Source organism: Protopterus annectens, chromosome 2.part0 (assembly GCF_019279795.1).
Source record: "Protopterus annectens isolate FY-2018-M chromosome 2.part0, PAN1.0, whole genome shotgun sequence".
NCBI classification, from domain to species: Eukaryota; Metazoa; Chordata; order Ceratodontiformes; family Protopteridae; genus Protopterus; species Protopterus annectens.
The window spans coordinates 251,527,936-251,553,380 of NC_056728.1; the positions used below are offsets into that span (position 1 = coordinate 251,527,936).

A 25,445-nucleotide genomic window follows, 5' to 3' on the forward strand; every position below is an offset into this window, starting at 1 on the left:
TGTCTGATTTCGTTGTCGGTGTTTTAGCGTGTCGGTGTTATCAGGTAGACCCATATATATATATATATATATATATATATATATATATATATATATATATATATATATATATATATATATATGTATGTATGTATGTACAGTGAAAAAAGGAAAAACTCAAATGACAGGAAAAAATACGTTAAAAGGGAGGGGAGGATAATGCAGATACAAAAAGGCTATAGATTAACTATGAGAGAAAAAAACCTAATAAAATCACAGAAACATAGGAAATTTGGCACTTAGCTGAAAGGAGGGGCGGAATTGAGTCTGTGCTGGAAGGTGGCAAAAGAGATCTGAGAGTTTGAAGAGGAGTGAGGCATTGTAGGAGTGGGATGGGTTTGAAGCTCAGATTATATGTCTAGAAGAAATGGCAAAGTCGGATCCGAGGACGTGATGCATAATAAAATGGATAATAGCAGATGCAATATAGCCCATGACAGTGCATGAATATAAATACATGTTATTCAGGTATAACGGCGGGATGCTAAATCTTGAGATGGCAGTGGGTGTAATAGCCAAGCACACCTCTGCTCTGTAGCCTTAGTTTTAAAAATTCATCCTGTACTTCTGTTATGCAAAAGGTGCTAAATAAAGTCTGCAGATTTATCAATATGATGACAAACTTTTTGTTTCTCGGTGCATGTGTTGTGACATACCAACTTCATGATTTTGACATTTTTTTACTATACACGCACACATATCTATACATACACACACGTGGGTGTGTATGTATATATATATATATATACACACACACACATATATATATATATATATATATATATATACACACACATACATACACACACACGTGTGTGTGTGTGTGTGTGTGTGTGTGTGTATGTATATATATATATATATATATATATATATATATATATATATATATATATATATATATAAATACACACATATACAAAGTAAAACATTCTATGGCCCCATGACTGGCCCTTTCAGTCTTAAGAAAGATAATGTCATAAGACTGAAATGCTCCACATGTAAACAAGAATGGGATGTTCTGCTTTCTTTGAATGGCTCTGTTCAGGGCATTATCTTTTTAATGAGTCCCTTACATTTTCATTCATGGCCATCTTCAAAATGGTATGCATGGGACTTCTCAATTTTAAACTTGAAACAAAATCTAAGTTAGTAGTTTTGTATAGGCTATAATTCATACCACACCTTTTGGCCACCTAACCTGGACCAAAACACTAAAGGCGGAGGTGTGTCCATATTCATTAAGGATACCGCAATCCAAACTGTAACTTGCTACAGATCCCCCACCATGCCCCAGGATTCCCACTCCTCATTTCTTGATACACTGGAAAATATTAGGGTACAACCCAACACCCTAATAAGGGGCGATTTCAACTAACCCACCATTAACTGAGAAAACTACTCATCTGCAAATTTTTTTGCTCAACGTTTTCTGGAATTCATCAATTCCAACACCTTGAATCACCTTATCCACAACCCTACCTGGGGCAGCAATATCCTAGACCTGGTCATTACCAACATGGGCGACCTGTGTTCCACACCAGAGGTCAAATCCTCATTGGTCAGATCCGACCAAAAGCTAATCACCCTAGACATCCACATCCCGCCCCCACCCCCCCATTAGGGAAACCACCGTAAAAAATTCTCCATAGCCAACTTCAGACTTCTTAAGACAGAAGTGGCACACTTCACGACACCCACGCAGATGGCCAATAGAGGTACAACTGCCGAATCTTACACAAATGCACTTTATAAGCACTTACACGAGTGCATGGATCATGCTATCCCTAACAGAACCAAGATGCTATCCTCCAAAAAAAGGAAGCCAATCTGGTGGGTGGTTCCCTGCCATAAACAAACTCTACAACAGAAGAAAGAAACTGTTGCAAAAAAGAGTAAAATCCTATGAATGGAGGAACTCCCTGGTCAGCCTCAGTAATTTGAGATCCCTCATAAAATCCTCCAAAGCTAGTTACGAAAATAAAATTGCCACTGATTCTAAAGACAACCACAAAGCATTCTATATCTATGTCAAGAATCTCAATCTGCTCTGCGTTACAGCACAATGGCAGTAAATATACAGAACCAACTGATATTGTCAACATCCTGGCAGATAGGTTCAGTGCTAACTTTACCCCCCCCCCTCTCACCCCCTAAAGGGCCCATCTCTATACCGGAAGAATGCAAAGTTCTTGTAATCACAGCTGCACAGGAAAAAACACACTCTCCAAAGCCAAGAACACAGCAGCCATGGGACCTTGCAACATCCCTGGCTGTGTTCTACACAAACTACAGAATGAACTGGCACCCACCTAAGCACCATGTTCAATTATAGCCTCACCTCAGACTTTGTGCTCACTGAATGGCGCACAGCGACGGTTATTCCACTCCACAAAGGGGGAGCCACCACGGACCCCAGGAACTACCGCCCCATTAGCCTAATGAGCCTGGTCTGCAAGGCCATGGAACGTACCATCATGGAACTTATAAACAAAGACCAATCTCCAAACTCTGGACCCCACCCAGTTCGGGTTTGTAAAAGGCAGATCATGTCTCCTAAACCTGACAGTCTTCTTTGAAGCAGGCACCAAAGCTGTAGATGAGGGTAAGGTGGTTCACACAGCCTATCTAGATCTTGCCAAGGCTTTTTACACCATCCCCCACTCTGCAATTATTGACAAACTCACTAAACTAGGTATAAATCTCTATGTCACAAGATGGGTTGCCAACTGGCTCACTGACAGAACCAACATTGTAAAAGTAGCAGACTCCAAATCCGACTTCAGACCAGTGACAAGTGGAGTACCAGAGTTCGGTCCTCTCCTGTTTGGTATCTACTTTTCTGAAGTACAGGCTAACAAAGAAGGTCTTTGGCTAACGAAGTTCGCAGATGATTGCAAACTAGGAGCTATAACTGAAACTCCTAACGATGTGGACATCCTACAAAAGGGCCTCACTGAAACAGATGTCTGGTGTCAAAGCCATGGCCTCAAGCTCAATACCAAAAAGTGCACTGTAAAAACTCTGTACCCATAAGTAACCATATAGGTGGCAGTCTACTTAACACTGAGTGTGTGTGATAAGATACCTTGGTACACAGGTGGACAGTAGTCTCTCCTTTGATAATCACATCGCCACAGTAGTCAGGAAATCCTTCTACGTGGCACACCTCATCATAAAAGGTTTCTCATCCAGGAAAAAAAAGAGGTCATTGTTCCCCCCTACTCGTCACTCATTAGATCCATTAGAGAGTACAATGTCCCTTTTGGTATGTACCCCACAAGACATCTACAACAACTGGAAAGACCACAGAAATACCTCACAAAGAGAATTACTGGCCTCTAACAGATGCCCTACACAGACTGTCTCAAAAATCTCCAGCTTTACTCCATCACATATCGCCTACTCAGAGGCGATCTCTGCCTAACATACAAAGCTATGTCAAACCCAGAGCTGTTGGACATGCTCCACTTAAAGAAATCCCAATCCCTCCGAGCTACACGCTCTAGGGACTTAAATCTTGTCACCACAATAAAAAGAACAAGCTGGAAGGATAGATTCCTGTCCCAGAGACTTCCCATACTCTGGAACAAACTACCTATCTATATTAAACAAAGCTCCTCATTAGCACTCTTCAAGAAAAATCTTGATGATTGGATGGGAAATAGGAAATTCACCCCGGGGATCACCTCTGTGGCTCTGCTCGACATGGGCACAGAAAAATAATTTTCTTGGGTGGCGAAAGCCAGGGTACCTTTTTGGCTAGGCTTATATAGGCCCTAGGGCCAATAGCCTAGTGCCTACCTATGAACATATGTTATCATGCTGATTCTAAGCCACAGTCTGGCTAAGATGTGAAAGTGACAATTTGTGACAGATAGCTCACCTAAATACAGTTTCAAGTTTTTCAAACTTGTTTCTCTGTAATTCTACAACTGTAGGCAGAAATAATCAGTGACATATGTACTTTGAATTCCAAAGGCTGTGAATATCTTACATGAAGCTATCCTCCCCATCTTATTAACCATCCTCAACCAAAGATGCACACACCAGAAGGAATATCAGATTTCACATAAATTTATTTTTGTTAATAAGGTACTTGCACTGGTCTGTAAGACCCTTCTCATTTATGACCTGGGCCATACAGCCAACACAGCAAAGTTTTGCAACAAAACAATCATAACAATGATGGAACTTCTAAAGCCAGCTATGAAGGCAAAATTGTGGTAGACACTAAAAACAACCACAAAGCCTTCTATAGTTATATCAAGAATCTCCATGGCAATACCCAGGTTTGGTCTGAGTTACTGCACAATGGCACCGCCTATACTGAGCCAACAGATATTGCCAACATACTGGCCAATAGATTCAGTGCCATCTTTACCCCCCCCCAAAGGACCAATTACAATATCGGAGGAATATCAGGCATCCAGCATTACTGCAGCACAGGTTAAAGCTGCATTGTCCAAGGCCAAGAATACAGCTTCCATGAGACCCGAGAATATCCCTGAATGTGTTCTACATGAACTACAAAGTGAACTGGCACCACATCTGTGTGACCTGTTCAATCATAGCCTCATCTCAGGCTCTGTCTCTACCGAGTGGCACACTGCTACAGTCATCCCTCTCCATAAACGGGAGCGGCTACAGACCCTAGGAATTATCGCTTCATTAGTCTGACAAGTCTGATATGTAAGGCTATGGAGCGCATCATCATGGACCTAATTAACAAGGATATAGGGAATCTCCAAACTCTAGATCCCACTCAATTTGGTTTTGTGAAAGGTAGATCATGCCTGCTCAACCTGGTTGACTTCTTTGAGTCAGTCACCAGAGCTATGGATGAGGGCAAGGCAGTTCATACAACCACCTCGATCTGGCCAAAGGCCTTTGATACCATTCCCCACTCAGAAATTATTGATAAACTCACCAAACTAGGCTTCAGCCCCTATATCACTATGTGAGTTGCAAATTGGCTCACAGGTGGAATCCACAGTGTGAAAGTAGCAGATTCCAAGTCAGACTGCCGACCAGTCATGATTGGAGTCCCACAGGGATCGGTCCTGGATCCTCTCCTGTTTGGCATCTACTTCTCAGAAGTCCAGGCCAACATGGAGGGACTCTGGCTGGCCAAGTTCGCAGGTGACTGCAAGCTGGGAGCCATTATTAACTCCCCAAGTGATGTATACATCATACAGAAAGGCCTCACTGAGAACAATGACTGGTGTCGAAACCATGGCCTTATGCTGGTTATTTAGAGTACAAATTTAACAGAGGCAAGCAATGTATTATATAAACACAAGGTTTTTGTATCTTCTCATTTACACTCCATTGTTTATCTTTGTATATATACACACATATATATATTTTTTACAGTGTTACACATGTAAGTTTGTAATTTCTATATTACATTTTCATTATATATTTTTATACCCACCAATATATATTTATATATTTATACATTTTTATATATATATATATATATATATATATATATATATATATTTATATACTTATACATTCATATGGGTTTAATCAATATTTTAATATTTTAACATTTTATTTACATATTAAATTATTGTGGATTTAAAGTAATTTATTAATTTTAGTAAAATATATTTGGGTTTAGGTAACAGTTTGATGTTCTTATTTATTTATTCATTCATTTACTTATACACATTTACTGCTTACATAAAATATTGTTATACATTGTTTTTAGCGTATAAATGTAAATATACAGTTTTTTACTTCATTTACCACTATGTATTTTATGCACTATTTAGTATTCCAACAACATTGTTGTCTGTTTTCACCAAGATGTTTTTAGTAAGTGATTTTTTGCATTGTTTATGTACTCAAAGAATTAACAACATATTGGCCCTTTAAGATGGGTGATTACTCAAGCCCAACATATATTGATTAATTAGTATATTTTGTATAAAAGGAGTGGTCTGATTTATTTCATGGATTCTGATGAAGTCTCCGATTGGAGACGAAAGCGCTCAATCCATGATTTTTTTATCTCTAGTGGTTTTTTGTTTCTAGCGGTTTTTACTACTCTGTGGATTTAAATACATTTTTGGGTGAATCAACAACAGTATCCTGTGAATCACTGAAGGTATCCTTTATTGTTTACCGGATCGCTTTGTTTGGACTTTGGTGGTGAATACTTGGTTACATCTAAAGAAATCCCAATCCCTCCGCACCACATGCTCCAGAGACCTCAACCTCATTACCTTAATCAACAGAACATGCTGGAGGGACAGGTTCATAACCCAGAGACTGCCCATGCTCTGGAATAGACTTCCCATACATGTCAAGCAGAGCACTTCACTGGCCCTTTTCAAGAGGAATTTTGAGTGGATGGAAAATAGAAAGTTCACCCCAGGGATCACTCCAATGGCTCTACTTGATAGAGGCACTATGAACTAATGTCGGGTGGCACAATGCCAGGGCACGTCTATGGGCTAGGCTTGTAAAGGCTCCAGGGCCATTAGCCTAGTACGTACCTATGAACAAGACAAACTTACCTATGGTGAAACATATAAGCAATAAAAAAGTAACAAACATAATACAAAAATTTACAGGCAGGGACTGGTGTGAGAATGGATGCTGTATGTTGTTAGAACACTGAAAACACAAAACTCTGTTAAAGCAAACTGAGAAGAAATATGATTAATCCATAAGCACTACAAATGGGTGGGCATACGGGTGACTGCTTGCTTGCAGGATGAGTTGGAGCAGTAAGTCATTATAGAGTGGCTCTAGTTACAGCTGAGATTCATGAATAGATGATTTGTTATTAGGATATAAAAGAGAAAGAAAACTGGTGAGGACACAGATAGTAAACAAATTAATAGTGGCCATAAAACCAAAACAGTGAGCAAATTAACTGCAAAATCCAAATCCAATGCATACAGGAAATGAAGTAATTATTCTTGTACTGAGCACTCTTGGGGATGCATTACAGGCAAAGTAGAAACCTGACATTTGGGTGAGGATATCCTTTAATGTACGCAAACAAAAGCGGTATTAGGGAGATGTTCTAATAACTTACGTGGAGAACCACAGACAAAGGGAAAGAAAGCTAACCCAGGGATGCAAGTTAGTCTGGGTGACAGAACAGGAGGTGAAGAGTTAGTAAGAGGAACAGCTAAAGTGCTGCACAATAAAAATGTATGAAAAGGGGCAGTAGTGCATGAAATGCAACAGGGAAAATATTGACTCGTATGGGAACTTAGAATTATAAGGGGGGTTATTAAAAAAGCTACATCACATATCAGAGTCAACACTCATTACCTCTCTTTGGAGTTTACGTTTTTCAGATTTCAGCTCATCTTCTACCTTCTCTGAATTTTCAGTTGCAGACTTGTATCTTGTTACCTGTCCTTCCAAGCGTATTACCTAAAATGAACAATGCATCGCACTTACTCAACAGAAGCATAAGCATTTCAGTAACATTGCTTACATCGTTCCTGAATGATTTTATAAAAGACATAAAAAAATTGAATTCTTCATTCATGTTAAGTCATCATAACACAGTATGTTGACATCTAGTCTGCATAGCAAGGCAGTATATGTTTTCAGGCACATAACTGAATACATTTTATGAACTGTTTATGGATCAGTTCATACTTTTTCAGGTGGTTTGACTTTGTATTCCACAGCTCTGCTGATACCCTATAATGTGCCATTGACCAGTTAAATTACTGATACAATGCTCACACATGAGAAAATTCTGTTTTACAGTAGCACACAGCATATCTCCCGCACCTTAGTGGAAATAAAAAATAAATGTATTTCAGATTCACTACATTCTCATACAAAATTTGTACTTCCAAACCATTTTGAAAAATTCATAGTTCAACACTGGTTATATTTTATGTACCTACTAAATACAATTTTTTTATGTAAATCCAGCAATGTAGATGGCTGCAAAACATTTCATTACTAACTACCAAGTTATGTTACTAGCCAGACTGTTGTCAGTCAGTAAAAAAAAAAATACAAACTTCTTTTTCATTCCCAGCTCTGACAGCATACATGCAAATAAGAAAGGCAATTTGTAAATTAAAACCATTTATCTTCCATTTTTAAAACCAAGTAATTTCATTTTGCATGTGACAACCATGAACAGATACAGAATCTACACTTATTTCCAAAACACGACATTCATTAATGTTGTAGTTATCAGTTGCTGTAAATGAGCTTGTAGACACTGCCAGAAACAGCACAATGTTTATTACACTATTAGTTACACTTTGGCCCCCAACATGGTGTCTTTTTCTTTTTAAATCCCCCACTAAACATACCCAATACCTCTACTACCTTTACCCATATGGGCTATTTGTGTCATCAGATGCAAGAGCCAGTCATCCTTGAGCTAGGTAAGAGTCCTACAAACCATTCATGACTGCCTGGGGTGCCTCAACATCCTATTAGCTTCTCAACATGATAAGCTTCCAGTGGTAGGGAGTGGAACTGCTTCCATTAACAACAAAATTCACCATGTTCACGCCTGGATTAATCACAACCAACCTGACATCTTAGCCGTCTCTGAAACCTGGCTAAAACCCCATATCTCTGATTCCGAAATCTTACCTCCAGGTTTCAACATCCTCAGGAGTGACCGAATAAACAAAAAAGGTGGAGGCTCTGCCATATTCTACTCTAACCTTCTTTCCATAATCCCCCTACAAATCCCAACTCCTCTATTCAAAAATGCTGAAATAACTGCTTGTCTGCTCCAACTCAATAAACACAAAAATATCTGCTTCATTTCTTTATACATCTCCCCAGGTGACAATATCTCTACCCTGGAGAATATTCTCCACTGGGCCTCATCTGAAATAAAATATGAAACATTTATTCTAGGCGACGTCAACATTGATTGGAACAAAATCAACACACCTTCCCCCTCCCTAGCTATCAACCTTTTCAACTTCTCCCAAGTAATCCACTCTACAACCAGGCCTAACAAAAACCACCCCCCAGGATCCATCCTAGATTGGATTTTAGTCTCCCATCCAAACAAAATCTCTCTATCAGGAACTATGCCCAACTCCTTTAGTGACCACCTCCCTGCCTTCATTCACCGCTCAGCTAACCCCTCTCTTTGCCAACATCATTACATCCAAACTCGTAACCTCAACAACTTCAACCCCACAATCTTCTCTAACATATTCAAACAAATCAACTGGCAAATCCTTTACACTCTCTCCCTTGACAATGCCGTAGAACACTTTAACTTCATCTTCCTAAATACCCATAACTCCCTAGCTCCCCTTAGAAACAAACGAATCAAAACCAATTCTGCTCCTTGGCTGACCAAAGAGACCAAACACACCATGCAGCTCAGAGACAAATGTTGGAAGCTTTATCAGAAGAATAAACAGTCTTCTGCCTTGCTCCAATATACCCAACTCCGCAACCAAGTAAAAAAACTAATCACCTGTGACAAGAAAAGCTACTACAACAAACTTCAGTCTAATAATCATAACAACCCAAAACAATTCTGGAAGTCTGTCAACTCTCTTCTCCATCCTGGATCTCGGAATAACCCCTGCCCTGACCCTAGTTTAACTGACAATGAACTGAGCACTCTCTTCAACACTTTCTTTACTGATTCTATAGCCAAACTAACCAAAACATTCCCTAACAACAACCCTTCCAACTTCCTAAACTCTTCTAATGGCTGTCACTCTATTTCAACTCAAACCAGTTTCCACTACATTTATAAAGAAGCTCTTAACCAAACTAAAACCCTGCTCCAATGCCCCCGACAACCTTCCCCCCTCCTTCCTCAAATGCGCAGCCGAAGGAATTGCTCTACCAATTAGTATCCTGATTAACCGATCCTTACAAGAGTCATACGTTCCCAAACTCTGGCGTTCTGCCTACATTCTACCACTTCATAAAGGAGGTAAAAACAACTCCATTTCTAACTTTCGCCCTATAGCCCTTCTCTCTCCAATATCAAAAATTCTACAGAAATGTGTCCACCAACAACTTTTACCCTACTTAACAGAGAATCAGTTACTTACACCCACCCAACACGGTTTCCGTCCAGGCCACAGCACCATAACTGCCCTACTTTCCTTCTTAGAAACAGTTAATCAAGCCCGAGATTCTGGACTTCTTGTATCCACTGTTCTGCTAGACCTATCTAAAGCCTTTGACACCATCTCCCATACTCACCTTCTATATCACCTCTCTAACCTCAATCTTTCCTCTAATACTCTTTCCTGGTTCTCCAGTTACTTCTCTGACAGATCTCAGGCTGTCAGATGGAAGACCGCTACCTCCCCTTTCTTACCTACTCCTACCGGCGTTCCTCAGGGATCCATCCTCGGTCCCATACTTTTCAACATCTTCATAAACAACCTTCACACTGCTCTCCCTGACTCAACAGTCATCCAATACACTGATGACTCTACCTTAATCTGTGCCGCTCCCAATTATTCTGAACTTCTCTCCAAAACACAAACAGCTTTTTCCACTACAGAAAACTGGATGCACCAAAACCATCTCTCCCTCAACTCCAGTAAATCCAAAATACTAATTTTTCTCCCTACCAAGGCTTCCTCCTTTGACAAAAACTCTTTCAACATCCTCAGCCAAACCAACACCCCTATAGAAGTGGTACCCTACGCTAAACTCCTTGGCATAACCATTGTGAGCTTAAATTTGACCTCCACATTCAACAAAACATAAAAAAACACCAAAAGTTAGGTATGCTCTACAGAAATAATCTATTTCTTTCAAAATCCTCTAGGCAAACCTTAGCTACTTCCTACCTCCTTCCCTCTCTACTTTATGGAGCCCCTCTCCTAACTAATCTGTCTGCCTCCCTCTCATCGAAACTTGAAGCTTGTTATAATAAAATCTCTAAATTTGCAACTAAATCCAAAAACTCAACCCACCACTGCCTCTCCCTTCAATCCCTAAACTGGCTAGAACTCCCAAACCACCTTGACTATCTCCAGCTAACAACCTCTCATAAATTAATATTCTACCCAGAAAAATGCCCTGCTCTATCCAACATCCTTCCCCCTTACATTCCCAACCGATCATTAAGATCTGAACACCAAAATCTAATCTCCATCCCCAGACCTATACATCCCGCTGGCCAGCAACTACTATCCTTCTCTCTAGGTAAGAAATGGAACTCTCTCCCTCCTTCTCTTAGAAACATACCTAACACAGAATATTTTAAAACCCAACTTTTCTTACACCTATCTTCAAAATGGAAATGTTCTTGCTTTCACCCTACGTAATTCCAAGGTTCTCATAAACTAAGCTTCTGTACTCTTGCACCTTATTCACTCTAATTCTAGCTAAATACTTTTAGCTGACTCTAACTTCACTATAAGGACGAAAACATTAAAAAAATTTGCAAATTTTGTTCACAAAAAAAAAAAATTTTTGTTTTTTTAGCTTTTGCTGTGTTCTTCTCTGTATTTTTTGCTGCGTGTACATTCTATTGTAAATTTGCGTTTGCAGTGATCTTACTATGTATTCTTGCTGTGTGGACATTCTTTTGTATTCTTCTCATGCATTATATTACTTTATACTGCCTTTGGAGCTTTTCTCCCCGGGCCTCCACTGAAAATGGGTTCTTCTTGGCCCAGTGGACTTCCCCGGTAATCAAACTGAAATAAAATAAAAAATAAATAAAAAAAAGTCCTGTGTGGTAGTCTTTCGGTCCACCTTTACAGCACCCTCCTCCCGCGTGGTAGCTTTCTTACCCCTGCTGCCTCCTCAGGCAGCATGTCTCTACCTACTCTCTTGGGTATGTGCTAATGCACAAATGCAGCACATACTCTCAGGCTCATTCTCTATGGTTGCAACACATCGTGCTCCCATTAGGTGACACCCACGAGGTGAGTCAGAACTGTCAGGCTTCCCCAACAACTCCTCCTCCTTCACACCCTCCTCTAACAGCGTTCAGGTGCCTGAGCTGCAAATCAAACATGGGTCACCTAAAAATGGTGCTTTTTAATGCACAAATATAAATTTAGTTTTTATAAACCATATACCTCCTTGTAATGCCAGAATATTGTGTGACACTAAACACAAGACAAGATGTCAACAACTACTGCACACACAGTAGAATCGACCTTGTGCTTTTAAGTGCTATGCTCATTCAAGTCCCAAACATTGAATGTCTGATGGCCTTTCTTAAATGCAGCTTAATCTGGTAGAGTCACACTGACAACACTGCTGAGATGGTTGGTGACAGCCTTGGGACATTTTGCAACTACACTTTCTCCTAACAACCACTCAGCCTTAGTACAACAACATTTCATCAAAGATTATACTTTGCCATACACATAGAGCTGCCACAAACTCTTTCAAGACTGCAGTTCTCCAAAATCTTGACACACCCAGCCAGGTCTACTCACTCATGCGACGTGACATATACCAGGACCTCCAGTAGATGTTACTTAACTGAATTCTGTACAAAATAAGCAGTGTGACCAAAAATAAAATAACATGCTCAACCCCTACACATCTGCCACAATTAACACAGTACGTTACACCAACAGATACAGCAGCTTACCATTCTATGACTGCAGCATGATGAAACCAGTATAGGCTAAACAACCTTATTCCTTGAGAAGGTTTCCTCTCTGTACCTTCAATGCTCTGTGCATTCTTAAAAGGTACAAGTATGTTCCTGCCTTTTATCCAAAGCCCATTAGTTCTATTAATCCATCCCTACTTATTTTCCTTCACAAATGTTACTATCCCATTGTTTTACTTCCACTAAACTCACTAAGCCCCACTACATTCCAGCACAGGTTTAAGTGCCTCTAATATACATCATGAACTACTACAGATTTGTTTTCTACAGTTCACTGCAGCTGTTACTCGTGTGCGATACTGTACACAGTTTTGAATAAGATATAGTGGCAGATGCTTTAGTTATCCATCCTTCTCTGTGATGTATATTTTAAAATGGTACATTCTTGTAAGAAAACTTTGTGAATCTACTGCTTTCCATCCAGGAGGTTCTTTGGACTACATGTAAGATCAAAGGCAGTTTTTTGTACAGTGCAATTTCCGTTAATTGCAAAGTACTTCCCACTTCATATTTGCAATTTTGTAAACATTTTTAAATTAAAACATGAAATTAAACAGTGCTGCTTAAATTTCTGGTACTGTGCTATTTGAGGCATGATATAATACGTATTGCTAATGAACACGTTAAGCATTATTAGAATTTTTTAAACTTTCTGCTTATTTCTGTTAAATACTATACATGGTTAAGTTGCATATATGCACAGAGCTGTATTTTACTATACAAGGTGAATTCCTTATGTTGCCATTTTAGTTGCTTAGTACTGCAGGACTAAACTCTCAGTATACGATTACATCCTTTTATCTTGTGTCCTCACCGAAAAAGGACTGCATTTTCTCTGTACATAAAATGCAGTAAAATAATTTTTCAGAGAAAGTTTCGCCCCTCCATGCCTATTGACCATTAGCTCCACCCCCCCCATACACACCAAACATTCCCACATCCTGCAGAGTCCCCAGTGTGAGAGAAAGAGAGAGATGACCAGAGAGGGACAATCACTGCAAGGACCCACAATACCCTCCCAGTGCAAGTGTACATGCTTTTACCCACACCAAACAAGGACTACCATTACTTATATGGTACTGCCAAGACCATGCTTCCTGTCCTGGCTGTATTTTTCTGCTTGCAAACCTCATCTTACTTGGTAGTGACCAGTGGATCAGAACCACTATATATTCTCCCCAAGATGGAGAAGCTGGGAGCAGCAGCTTACTCCCAATCCTTTCCTGCCTCACTCTTCCTACACCCACAACATTACTGAAACTGTGGTCACCAGGATCAGATTCAGGGCTTTAATCTCTTATACCACAGAGTTACAGTTGGGACACAAAATTAAGTTTTAGCAAGGCTGTTGGCAGAGACATTTTGGCCTAGATTATGACACCAGTGACGAGAGCTTGGTTACAAGACCATGCTGTTGAATGCCTAGCTGAGACAAGAAAGACTGTGCATTCCATTTCTCCTTCCCAGACAGGAGGAAGCATGTTTCAGCAGTACTTGCAGGGGTTCCTACCAGTAGTGGAGTGCCATATGTAGTGAAAGTGTTACTCCAGAGATACAGGTAGAATGGAAAATGCCTTCCATCAAATGTTGTCTTGCCCACCCAAACAAATTCCCTCGTCCCGGCTGTGACACTGGACCATACCAGCAGAGTGCACAGTTCAAAAGGAGAGGTGTAAATGCTTATTGAAAGACTTGAAAGCTCCATGTGGCTCTGACAAGGAAACCAGTAGTAGTGGGTCTTTAGTAGTTTAGGGAAAAATATACCACAGAAGAAGCAACACAGTTTAATGAGTTATTACACTATGATGATTTTACTCTTTTGCATATCTAAAGTTTTCTAGGCACAAGTCACTGTTTCAGACCACAACTGTTTATGTTACTTCCATTAGACTTTACTATTAGAACTTACATACATTAATTTTAATTAGTTGCAAGCTGGATGAAGCACTACTTCAACTCCGCTCACCACGACTGATAAGGGCAAGAAGAAGGCTCTTCTTTTATTTTAAATTATATATTTGAATTTATTTTTATCATCATCTAGAGAATTCTGGGAAGGAAAAAAACTTGCTTATGACACAGAACACTCAACAGAAACTGGACCCGGTGCATAATTTCAGCAAAAAACTGAGTGTCACCTCACTGAGTATAGTTTGTCAACTAGACCAAGCTGTCTGCTAGGGAAGAAGTGAAGATGTCACATTTTAACTTACTGCAAATAGTAGGTAGGTAGGGAACATTTCACAAAATAAGCATTTTTGTAGGGCAAAAGCCCCATGCATCCATCCACATGGAAGATTGTCTCTCCCACTCAGTACTAGTTTATATGTTTATACACACACACACATATGGATCCCATTTGATCCAGTGAATTTACATTTCATCGAAACGTAAATTCGCAAAGTCAATTACGCGAAAGTGCATTTTTTTGAAAATGCACTTTCATGTAAGAACATAATTAAAAAAAAAGAGAGAAATTAAAAACATGCAGTTTGCATGTTAGTTTGGTTGTACATCACCGTTTAGTGTTTATGTACAACTAAACAAACTATTGCCGAGACTGTGGTACAGTGGGGATAAGGGAATATTCTCTTTTCCCCACTGTAGTGCGATCTCGGAGTGAGAATATTAAAGTAGGGGTGTGCAGCTGGGCTTGCCCCCCTGCATAATTGTGGGTTCTTTTTTTTTTTTGGTTTAGGTTTTACACAAAAGTGCATTTTTGAAAAAATGCACTTTCGCGTAAGTGAGTTTGAAAATTTACATTTCAGTGAAAAGTACATTTGCTGGATCAAACTAGATCCATATATATATAAAATACATCTATCTATGTATGTATATATATATATATATATATATATATATATATATATATATATATATATATATACATACACACACAAACAAACACACATACACATATATATATATATATATATATATATATATATATACACACACACACACACACACACACACACACACACGACACTGCAATATCATGGGAGAAAGGAAAGTAATTTAATCATTATAGAGGGAACATCTGATCTCTATAGAGGGCACTCTTTCCCCACTAATCTATGACAGGGCTTGACAAAACCAGACAAATGTACAGAGCTGAGTGACAGAATCTCATTTAAAAGGCTCCGAATGAGATGTCCCACTATAAAATGGTCTACTTCCCAAATATTTGTGCAGCTGTATAATATTTCAATCTAATCTCTGATCATTTTCCAAATCATTAAACAGTAGCAGAAAATCAGTACAGGGAGATGAAACTGCTAAATAAAAAAAGCCTCTAACTGCAGTTCTTCCAAACGTATCATCTACTGTGGCCAATAAGTTTAGGTAATAATATTTTACAAGACCTAAGTACTGCATTCCAAATGGCAGCCTTATAGCTTTTCACAAAGGAAAAAGCTACGTCTCTTACAGGGGATGTCTGGCTACTTATGAGTTTTGTCTTTCTGGCCTTGTAATAGTAGCACACTTTGTACTGTGTCATCCTACTACTATTAGCCTGGCAGTGCACCTTATGGGAAGGCAAATGCCAAACGTAAACTGCAGCTGTTAACAGTCCCATTACTCTGTTTTTTCAGGGTAGCAGACAATGTCCACCAATGCTTATAAAGAATGGATTCACCTTCTCCAGTTCAGACTGTTCTGAGAATATAACATACAACTGACTGCCTCATTCAGATGAAAGTCTTAAAAGATTTGTTACTCAGGAATAGCAAAGGCCTAAAGATAACATTACACCCAATAACTAAGACCCTGTTGAAGTCTATGGCCTGCAGTCCAAGAGTTCTTCTTAGCAGGGATTGCAAAGGCAAAGAAAAAAAATCTCTTATTTTTTTTACATTTGTAGTTAATTATACTACTGATCTAAACAGAGATATCCATTAACTCCACGGGGTTGGAACAAAAGCATATTGTAGCTTAAGAAGAACTAAGACAAAGACTTTCCTAGAAGATGCAACTATACAGAAACTAGTAGCAGGTTCCTTTGCAAAAGAATGATCATATCCCAGTATCTAATCACTTTCGGGTATAAAACAACATTTTAAAGCTAAATACAGTATACAGTGATACTGAAAGGAGGAGTTATGCCAGGCACAGTCTTGCACTGCTTTGTAGTGTATGTAGTACACAATCAGCCTGCAGGATTTCAGCCTCCTAAGCTTTGCTGCTCTTAGAGAAAATTAATGTTTCATGTCATAATTTTCTCTATGTACAGTCAAATGCATATAGAAACCTAGCTACAATATACACTGATTCTGGAAGTAGGATTTATGCCAGGCACAGTCTTGCATAGCTGTGTGGTGTGAAATTCAAGCTGTTGTATATCCAGCGGTCCACAGAATATTTTTTTCCCCTAGATGGTCAAAATTCTTTTGCTGCAGAACAGGCTAATGAGGAAATAAAGTTTATGAGCCAGCAAGCAGGAGGTGGCTCTGCTTTTCATTCTTTTAACAACAAAGGCAATAGAGAGACTTGCCAGTAAAACATTTTCCATTGCTCCACATGAAAATGCCTGAGTGACAAAAAGGAGCTAACCAGAAGAACCATGAGTACCTTGGTCTTGAACCAGAGATTAGTGTTGGGAGAGAGACAGGTTTCAAGACGACAGTCAACATTGTGAAATCAGTGAATAAATGGGAGACTACAAAGCATCAGTCATATTAAAAATATAGAAACATCCATGTCAAATGTAACTTTGCAAACAGTAGCTGTAAAAAAATGACAACTTTTGTCGACTATGTTAAATTGGTCAGTGGACTGCAATGCATACACCCTATTTTACATCATTAATTTTGAGGAGGACACTAAAGGGAATGGCAAGTAAAATATTTTTTTATTGTTCTTAACATTTGTATAAAAAATCCATGAGGTAGACTGCTTATTTCTTTTAAATACCCTTATTAAATTATCACTTAAGGTATTGGCATGCATTAACAGAAAAGAGAGTAAACCATATTTTTTTTTCATTTACATACATTATACATTACGTATCTTATCCTTCTTTCTTTATAACAACTGTCATTCAGTCCATTATTATGTGACTTTACAAAGTGCATGTTACATTGTAAAACAAGTTTGTACAGTGGGCAGTCAGGGATATTTTAAATGTGAAATGGGAGAGGTATCAGTGTCTATTGTATATGATGCAGACATTAAAGTACTACGTCTTTTGTTGAAAAGCACCTTCACTGAATTATCACTTGTTCATAGGCATTCACATTTATATAAAATTAGACTGTATTACAAATTCATATTTACAAACATTATACATCAGAAATATTGTTCTATACTATACACACAATACATTACATACATTTTTCAATTCCTGCCCTCTCTTAAACCTCATTCCTTCTCCAAAACAGTTTTCTGCATGTATTGTTCCCACAATTTCCATTTTTTCTGTGTAATTTACTTGTACCCTTTTCTAAAGATCCCACCTTCTGTTCTTTTAGAGTATGGTTGGTTTAGATTCTGGTATCCATTTTCTAGTAATTGCTTTTTTTGGCAGCCACCAGAATTAAACAAGACATTACTATGTCTATATAATTCGGATCCTGTATTCCTGCTCAGAAAAATAATCATTTCCTTAGTTACGCTCATTTGATCACCCAAAACTCCCTACACAGTACTCTGTAAGGAATTTTTAAAGTCTGCCAACTCATTACACTCCCAAACTATATGGTCCCATGCACCTCTCTTGGGGTATAAAAGTACCTATGCAAATACTTTCAGGCAAAAATTCTTAACCTTCTAAACTTTGTAGCTTACTTGGGAACTATATATATATATATATATATATATATATACACACACACACACACACACACACACACACACACACACACATTCTCAATCTTATGTGACCTCCTCTTATTGATTCCTGTAGTCATTGTGTAATATTTTATATGCCCTACTAATTATCCCTTTTAACAGCAGCTTCTATTCTAGATTCAATTAAAACCTCAACCAGTGCAAGTCTTTCACTTGGGATCTCCCTCTTCCTTTCTCTTTGCTTATACTCTGATATCAATCGCTGATAAGGAAGGCAATCTCTAACATGCAGTCCAAATGTCTTTTTGGCCTCTTCTCATTCTGTTACCTTTCCCTCTCTACTTGCTTCCAATACCTTAGTTCCTTTTTTTTTTGCCTCACAGCAAGAGGTTCTCCCGTTCGATTCTCAGCTGGAGTGCCTTCTGTGTGAAGTCTGCATGTCCTCCCCGTGGTCGAGTAGTGTTCGAAAGACATGCGTGAATGGGCATGCCTTCATTGAAGGTTGGGCGTCGAGCTAGCACCTCGGCACAGTAAAAATCTACTGCCAATCATTAGCGGACCGGAGTTCTGCTGTCGCGACCCCTAACCGGGAAAAGCCGAAAGAAAAACAACAAACCTTAGTTCCTTTGCCAGTTTCCACCAGTAAATTCCAGGCCCCTCTTGCTTGTTCACTGTAACCATAACTGTAGTTCATCTTTACTGGCAGAATTTCCCTTCTGCATTCCTATGTTGGCTTAGTTCTTAGTATACTTTCAGCTACTTTAGGACTGTAATATTCAGTTAGACTGGTGTTGATCTTCTTAAGGATCTTCTTCCAAAATCCTACTCTTATTTCTTGAATTTCCTTCCTGCTCCATCATTATCCCCTTCTACTTCAAAGTACAGCTTTCTGCTTGTGTTAAGTACAGCAGCCTTAACTGTGTTAGCTCTAAAATATCCCATCAAATTAGGTAATCCTAAATCTCCTGGTTCTATTGGAAGGATCAACTTATCCCACTTGACTCTTGCCCTCTTCCTCTCCAAGATAAAATTCTTCAACTCTTTATTAATTACTACCCATGACTTATCCTCTGGTTGATAAAAATATGGCTGCCCTATGTATAAAACTAAAGGGGCTAAACATTTTTACTGATTGCACCTTGATATCCATATTCATAAACAAAAGCTTCCAGTTTCTCAGTTTTTGAATTATCTTTTTAGTCTCATCCATATATTCTTAGCTACCATAACAGCATACTCACACTCCTAAATACTTCCATTTTATCATGCCTCCATAAATATGGGTATTATTGAACCAATCCATCTGTGGGTGCATAGTTTACAGCTATAGCCTTTGTTTTATTTTGATTAATTTTATACCCCCCCCCACAAAACTTAGATGTCGTTTTCTGGTTTTATCAGTTACAAAATATCACCTGCAAATAAAGCAAATTTTTCTTGAACACCATACTAACTGTATCCTTGAAGTTGAGTCAGTTTCTTTGTCAATGGTTCTAAATATAATGCAAACAACAAAGGAGAAAGCCTATACTCCTGCATGGTTCCTTTATTTAGACACAATACATCAGAGAGAGAATTCTGGCACTGATTCCTCACATATTTTCCTAATTAATATTACTGTATCAAGAAATGTAAATGGTTCCACTGCCCTACTCATAATATCCCAGTTTACTCTGTCAAATGCTTTCACTGCATTAAGAACCACCAACAAAAATTTATTTTCTTACATTCTGCTTCCCTCTGGATCATCATTGTTCTATTAATGTTGTCAAATGTTTGGTTCCCCTCCAAAAAAAAAAACAACAAAAAAAAAAACATGGATCCATGTCTATCAATTTTGGGAACACCTTTTTCCTTTTTAGCTAGTACAAACACTTTATAAGCATGGTTTAAAATTGAAATGGATCTACATGATGCTGGGTCTGAAGGATCTTTACCATCTTTGAGTAATATGGCAACCACAGCTTTCTTCAAAGAGTCTGGCGCTTCCTTCCTTTTAAAAATACTATTAAATCTTCCAGATTTGTATCACTTGCTTCCCTCCTTACTTTCAAACTTCCACAGGAATGCCATATGTTCCTGGAGACATCCCTACAGATTATACATCACTGCTTTTATATCATTTCACTCTATCTTAACTATTGTTAAGCCTCACCTTACTCTAATCTCAGCATAATTAAGACTTCCACAAGTATTTCCATTTGTGCTTTTTCTTACTTTCCACATTCCAGTACTTTACAGGTTCATAGGTATTTACTAGGCTAACAAACCTCAAGGGCCTTTTTAAGCCTAGCCATGCATCCCAGATCTCTGGCAAGTTCTGATATCCTTGATAAGTGTAAGCATGGGCCTGGGAGATGAACCATTTACAGGTTACCTGTGCCCATTAGAGACATAGGTGCCAAACCAGGGATGAATTTCCAGTTTCCCATACAACTGTCCAAGTTGCACTTGAAATGGGTTAGGGAGGAACTCTGCTTCACATGGATGGGGAGCCTGTTCCATACACGGAGTAGTCTCTGGGATACATATCTCTCTCTCCAGCAGGTCCTATTTATATCACATGCCAGGTTTAAGTCTTTAGAACGGGTAATTATGGTGCTGTTTGTTTTGTGGATATGCAGGAGGTTCAGACTGGGGTCTGACAATGCCCTGTATGCCAGGCATAGATCTCCCCTCAAAAGCCTGTAGGAGACAGAATACAGGGATAGGGCCTTGAGGCAGTCTGCACAGGACATATTACTTATGCCCTGTATTTTTTAGTGAGGAACCTCTGTGGATGTTCCAGTTGTTGGATATGCCTGGTTAGGTACATACCAAAGGGGGCACTGTACTCAATGATATGTCTGATGAATGCCGAATTACAGCGGAACAATGACTTATTTTCACTTTAGCAATCTGCAGTTGCTCTTCCCGTTCTAGATTACCCTTATTCTAGAATAGTTTAACCTTTGTCAGCTCCTAACCATATCTCTTTTTTTTATTTCTACCTAATTTTTCTACTCCATTTTCATTTCATCCCACTCACTAGCTACAATTTCTTAACAAATTTCTATCTCCCCTAATAACATGAATTTCCACTACCCATTCCTCTTTTTAACAGGTAGGTGGGAAAGCAGCAGTTTTTATTGGAGCATGATCTAAATAGTTACTGGATGTGTGCTGATGCTTTCATTTAAATGCACAATCTCCTGTGAAATATAATTTCTATCCATTCTTGTCTAGTTGTTGTATCTTGGGGAATAATATGCAAACTCTGTCCAAGTTCCTACTACTGAAGTCGTCTTCTATAACAAATATTTGCATACATTTCTTCAGAATTCTACCCTCTTATGTTTTTTCCAGTCCCCACCTATTAGTAAAGAATAACCGAGTAAAATCTTACCATAACCATAGATGTCCTTTCTCTTCCATGTTGCAATATTTGTAACATAGGGAATTCCCCACCTAGGAGGCCTGAATGTCCGACTAGTATACAAAAGACTTTTACTACTGCAGGGTACATGCGACGTTACACACAAACAGATGACATAGGCCATAAAAGTGACATCTGTATGTACCATCCTCAGAAGTGAATGCCCCAGTCAGAACACCAGTCCAAGGATAAGTGGTAAAAGAGCTATCATTCTAAGAAAAGCATGAACCAAGGGGTAAGAAGGGTGGGATAGAATACTGCAACATGGAAAAGAAGGACATCTATAGTTATGGTGAGATTTTACACAACTATTCTATGTCCTTTTATTCCCATGTTGCAGTATTCATAACATGAGAGAGAGTACCAAAGCTCATGGAAGGGAAAGGTATGTTGAAGCAGAGGATGTCTCCATGAACCCATGTAGGACTGCCCTGGCAAAGCCTGCTTTGGATCTAGAAATAGTATCCAACGTGTAATGTTTGGTGAAGTTGTGAACAGAAGACCATATATCTGCTTCCAGAACAGAGGCAGTCTCGAAACCTTTGAAGAAGGCCCCAAAGGAAGCTACAGCTCTAGTGGAATGAGCTTTTACTGAGGAAGACAGTATCTTGCCATGGAGCACATAGCAAAAGGAAATGGCCTTGGAGATCCAAGTGGAAATAGTTTGTTTAGCAGCAGGTCTTTCCAGTGCCCTGGGATGAAAAGAAACAAACAATTGCTCAGATTTCCTAATGGGCTTGGTCTTGTCTAGGTAAAATCTGAGTTGTGTATACACATTCAAGGTATGAAGCACCCTTTCACTAGAATTTTGAGAAGGAAAGAAAGTAGGTAGATGAACAGATTGGTTAAGGGACAAGTCATTAACCACTTTAGACATGAAGGAGGGGTTAAGTACATACAGAAACCCATCTTTGTGGAAGCTCAAAAAAGTCTGACAAGCCATTAAAGCTTGGAGTTCAGAAACTCATCTAGCAGAGGTGATGGCTACTAGCAAAATAGTCTTCTATGTGCAAAACTTCAAAGAAGTAGAGACTGCAGGCTAAAAGGGGCCTGAGTAATCTTTTCCAGTACAAAATTCAAATCTCATGGAGGAGAAACAGGCTTTATAGGAGGCTGATATGAAGGATGCCTTTAAGAAGAAGTTTAACCTCTAGCCTAGAAACTAAAAGGAGGAGACAAAGACAGACATGCAGAAATAGTGGCGATGTGGGCTTTAACTGAAAAATAAGCCAATCCAGCTTTAAGCAGCTCACACAAATAAGAAAGAACTAGAGGAATGTCCACTGAAAATGGATCTAGATGTTTCTTTGACATCAGATGAAGAACCTCTTCCATACGGACAAATAGGATCTCCTAATATTGGGTTTCCTGGCCTCCTGCAGGACTAGAAGCACGTCCTTGGAGAAGAGATGTCGGAAAGGGATCAGAAGCCTATCGCCCACAGAGTCAAGCTCAGAGTGAAGTGAGGATGGATAAGAGATCCCTTTGTCTTGTGTGAGAAGATCCACCTGTGAGGTAACTTGTGATGACTGCCCTTGGCTAATTGCAGAAGAGGGAACCAGTGCTGTCTTGGCCAAAAGGGGGTCAACAACAATATTTTTGGTTAGTCCTGCTGTATTTTCAGCATAACTTTCTTAATGAGTGGGAAGGGGAATGGATAAAGAAACATCCCCTTCCATGAGAATGACATGGTTTCCACCTTCCATACCAGAGGATCTGGTGCCCTGGCACAAAATTTGGAAGTTGTCTGTTCAAGGGGGAGGCAAAGAGATCTACTTGAGGAATACCCACTGGTGGAGAATGCCAAAATCACATCCCTGTGAGGCATCCCATTTGTTGGCTTGTGTCATGGACCTGCTGAGAGCATCTGCCAAAACATTCTGAGTGGATGGAATGTAAACAGCCCGTAATGTGACCTTTGCTTGAGAGGCAATCTCCCAGGTCTGAAGAAACGGCCTGCAGGGCAGGTAAGACTTTGCGCCCCCCCCCCATCTGTTCACATACCAAAGGGACTGTGGTGTTTCAGGGGGCCTAGTTGGAGGGAAGACTGGAAAGCTTGGAGCACTTGAATCAAAGCCCTCATCTCTTTGCTGTTGATACATTGCTTCTTTATGGAGGAAGGGCAGAGGCTTTGGAATTTTAAGTGTCCCAGTGTTGCTCCCCACCCCATGTCTGAAGCATCTGAAAATAATTCCTGCACAAGCTATGGGGCCTGTAAAGGAAGACTTGCAATCACAGAAATTTGCTGAATCCACCAGTGAATCTCTATCTTCAGAGACGGGAGAAGAGGGAGAACAAACTCCAGAGGATGAGTATGCCGGCACCAGAGTGTTTTCAGATATCACTGGAATTTTTGCATGCAAAGTCTGGCTAAGTGTAACATGGGAATTACAGATGCCATGAACTCTAGCATGCAGAGAAACTCCTAATTCCAAAAAAAAAAAAAAAAAAAAAAAACTGAATTAAAGTGCTCTACACCAAAACAACCAAAAACTGTATGGAAGAAATCACCAAGCTGCTGAATGTAATTCTTTGATAATGCCACAATGAACACGATGCACAGTCCCACAAATACACAAACGCCCACAAGTTAAAATGCGCTTTCGCCACTATAAAGACTTCATCAGATAAATGCATACCCTCTCTAAGTGTGTGTAATTTATACTACCAATAACAACTGGAACTCCCTACCGTACTCATCACTGCCTTAACCTAAGGAAACTTGACTGGCTTGAATTGCCCAATCTTCTCAACTTCACCCAACTCATGGAAGTATTTAAAATAATTAACCAACCTGATAGAGTCCCTGCTCTGAGCAAAGTATTTCCACCCTACTCAAACCTTAATTGCCTCCGTTCAGCTAATAGTGTTCAAATAAAAACCATCATATCCAAGAACTCTGGCGGTGATGCCATCTATGCCAACTCCATAGGGAAAACCTGGAATTCACTTCCAACCAATTTAAGAAGTATATCCTCACTTAACTTATTTAAAATTAACCTCAGCCAATTCCTGAAATTACACTGGTTATGTCCTTGCCCTAAACCAGACTAAACCCAGCCAACAACCACCTCACTAGACTCTTCACTTCCAGGTAGACTAGTATCTCCTCCTCTACCTTTCCCTCTCCAACCTACCTCCTCCGCGTATGAATGGTGAATCAGTCACACGTGGTGTTTGATGTACTCATTTATACCTATGTTAAAGTATAAATTTTTTCTCTGTATGTTCAATTTTTTTCTCTGTATGTTTAAATTCTCTTAGTGTATTATGTTGGAGCTTTTCTCCCCGGGCCTCTACTGAAAAAGGATATGTATCCAGCTAGACCAGCCCGGTCAACAAATGTAAAATAAAATAAATAAAATAAATAAAATAAACATTAACTAATCAGATAAAAAATTCATTAAACCATTTTAAAAAATTACACAATTTACATACATAAAATCGGTCAGTGAACATTAAAATCCTAGGGAAATATAAATATAAATGCACTTAATAAATACCACACATCACAAATTAACAAAAACACTTAAAAGACTGATATATTACGATGGTTTATATTATATAGATAATGTAAAAAACAAGGAATCAAAGTTTCCACCAGTTTGTTCATTCATT

General features: G+C 39.1%; 1 protein-coding gene across 1 annotated transcript in view; it reads right to left on the reverse strand.

Annotated features, from left to right (window-relative positions):
• LOC122792731 (cingulin-like) overlaps positions 1-25,445 on the reverse strand; it is a 1,533,502-nt gene that overhangs the window by 25,120 nt on the left and 1,482,937 nt on the right. The window contains exon 23 of the mRNA XM_044060313.1: positions 7,336-7,440. Coding sequence (XP_043916248.1) covers positions 7,336-7,440 — 105 coding nt within the window. The remainder of the gene's footprint in view (positions 1-7,335; positions 7,441-25,445) is intronic.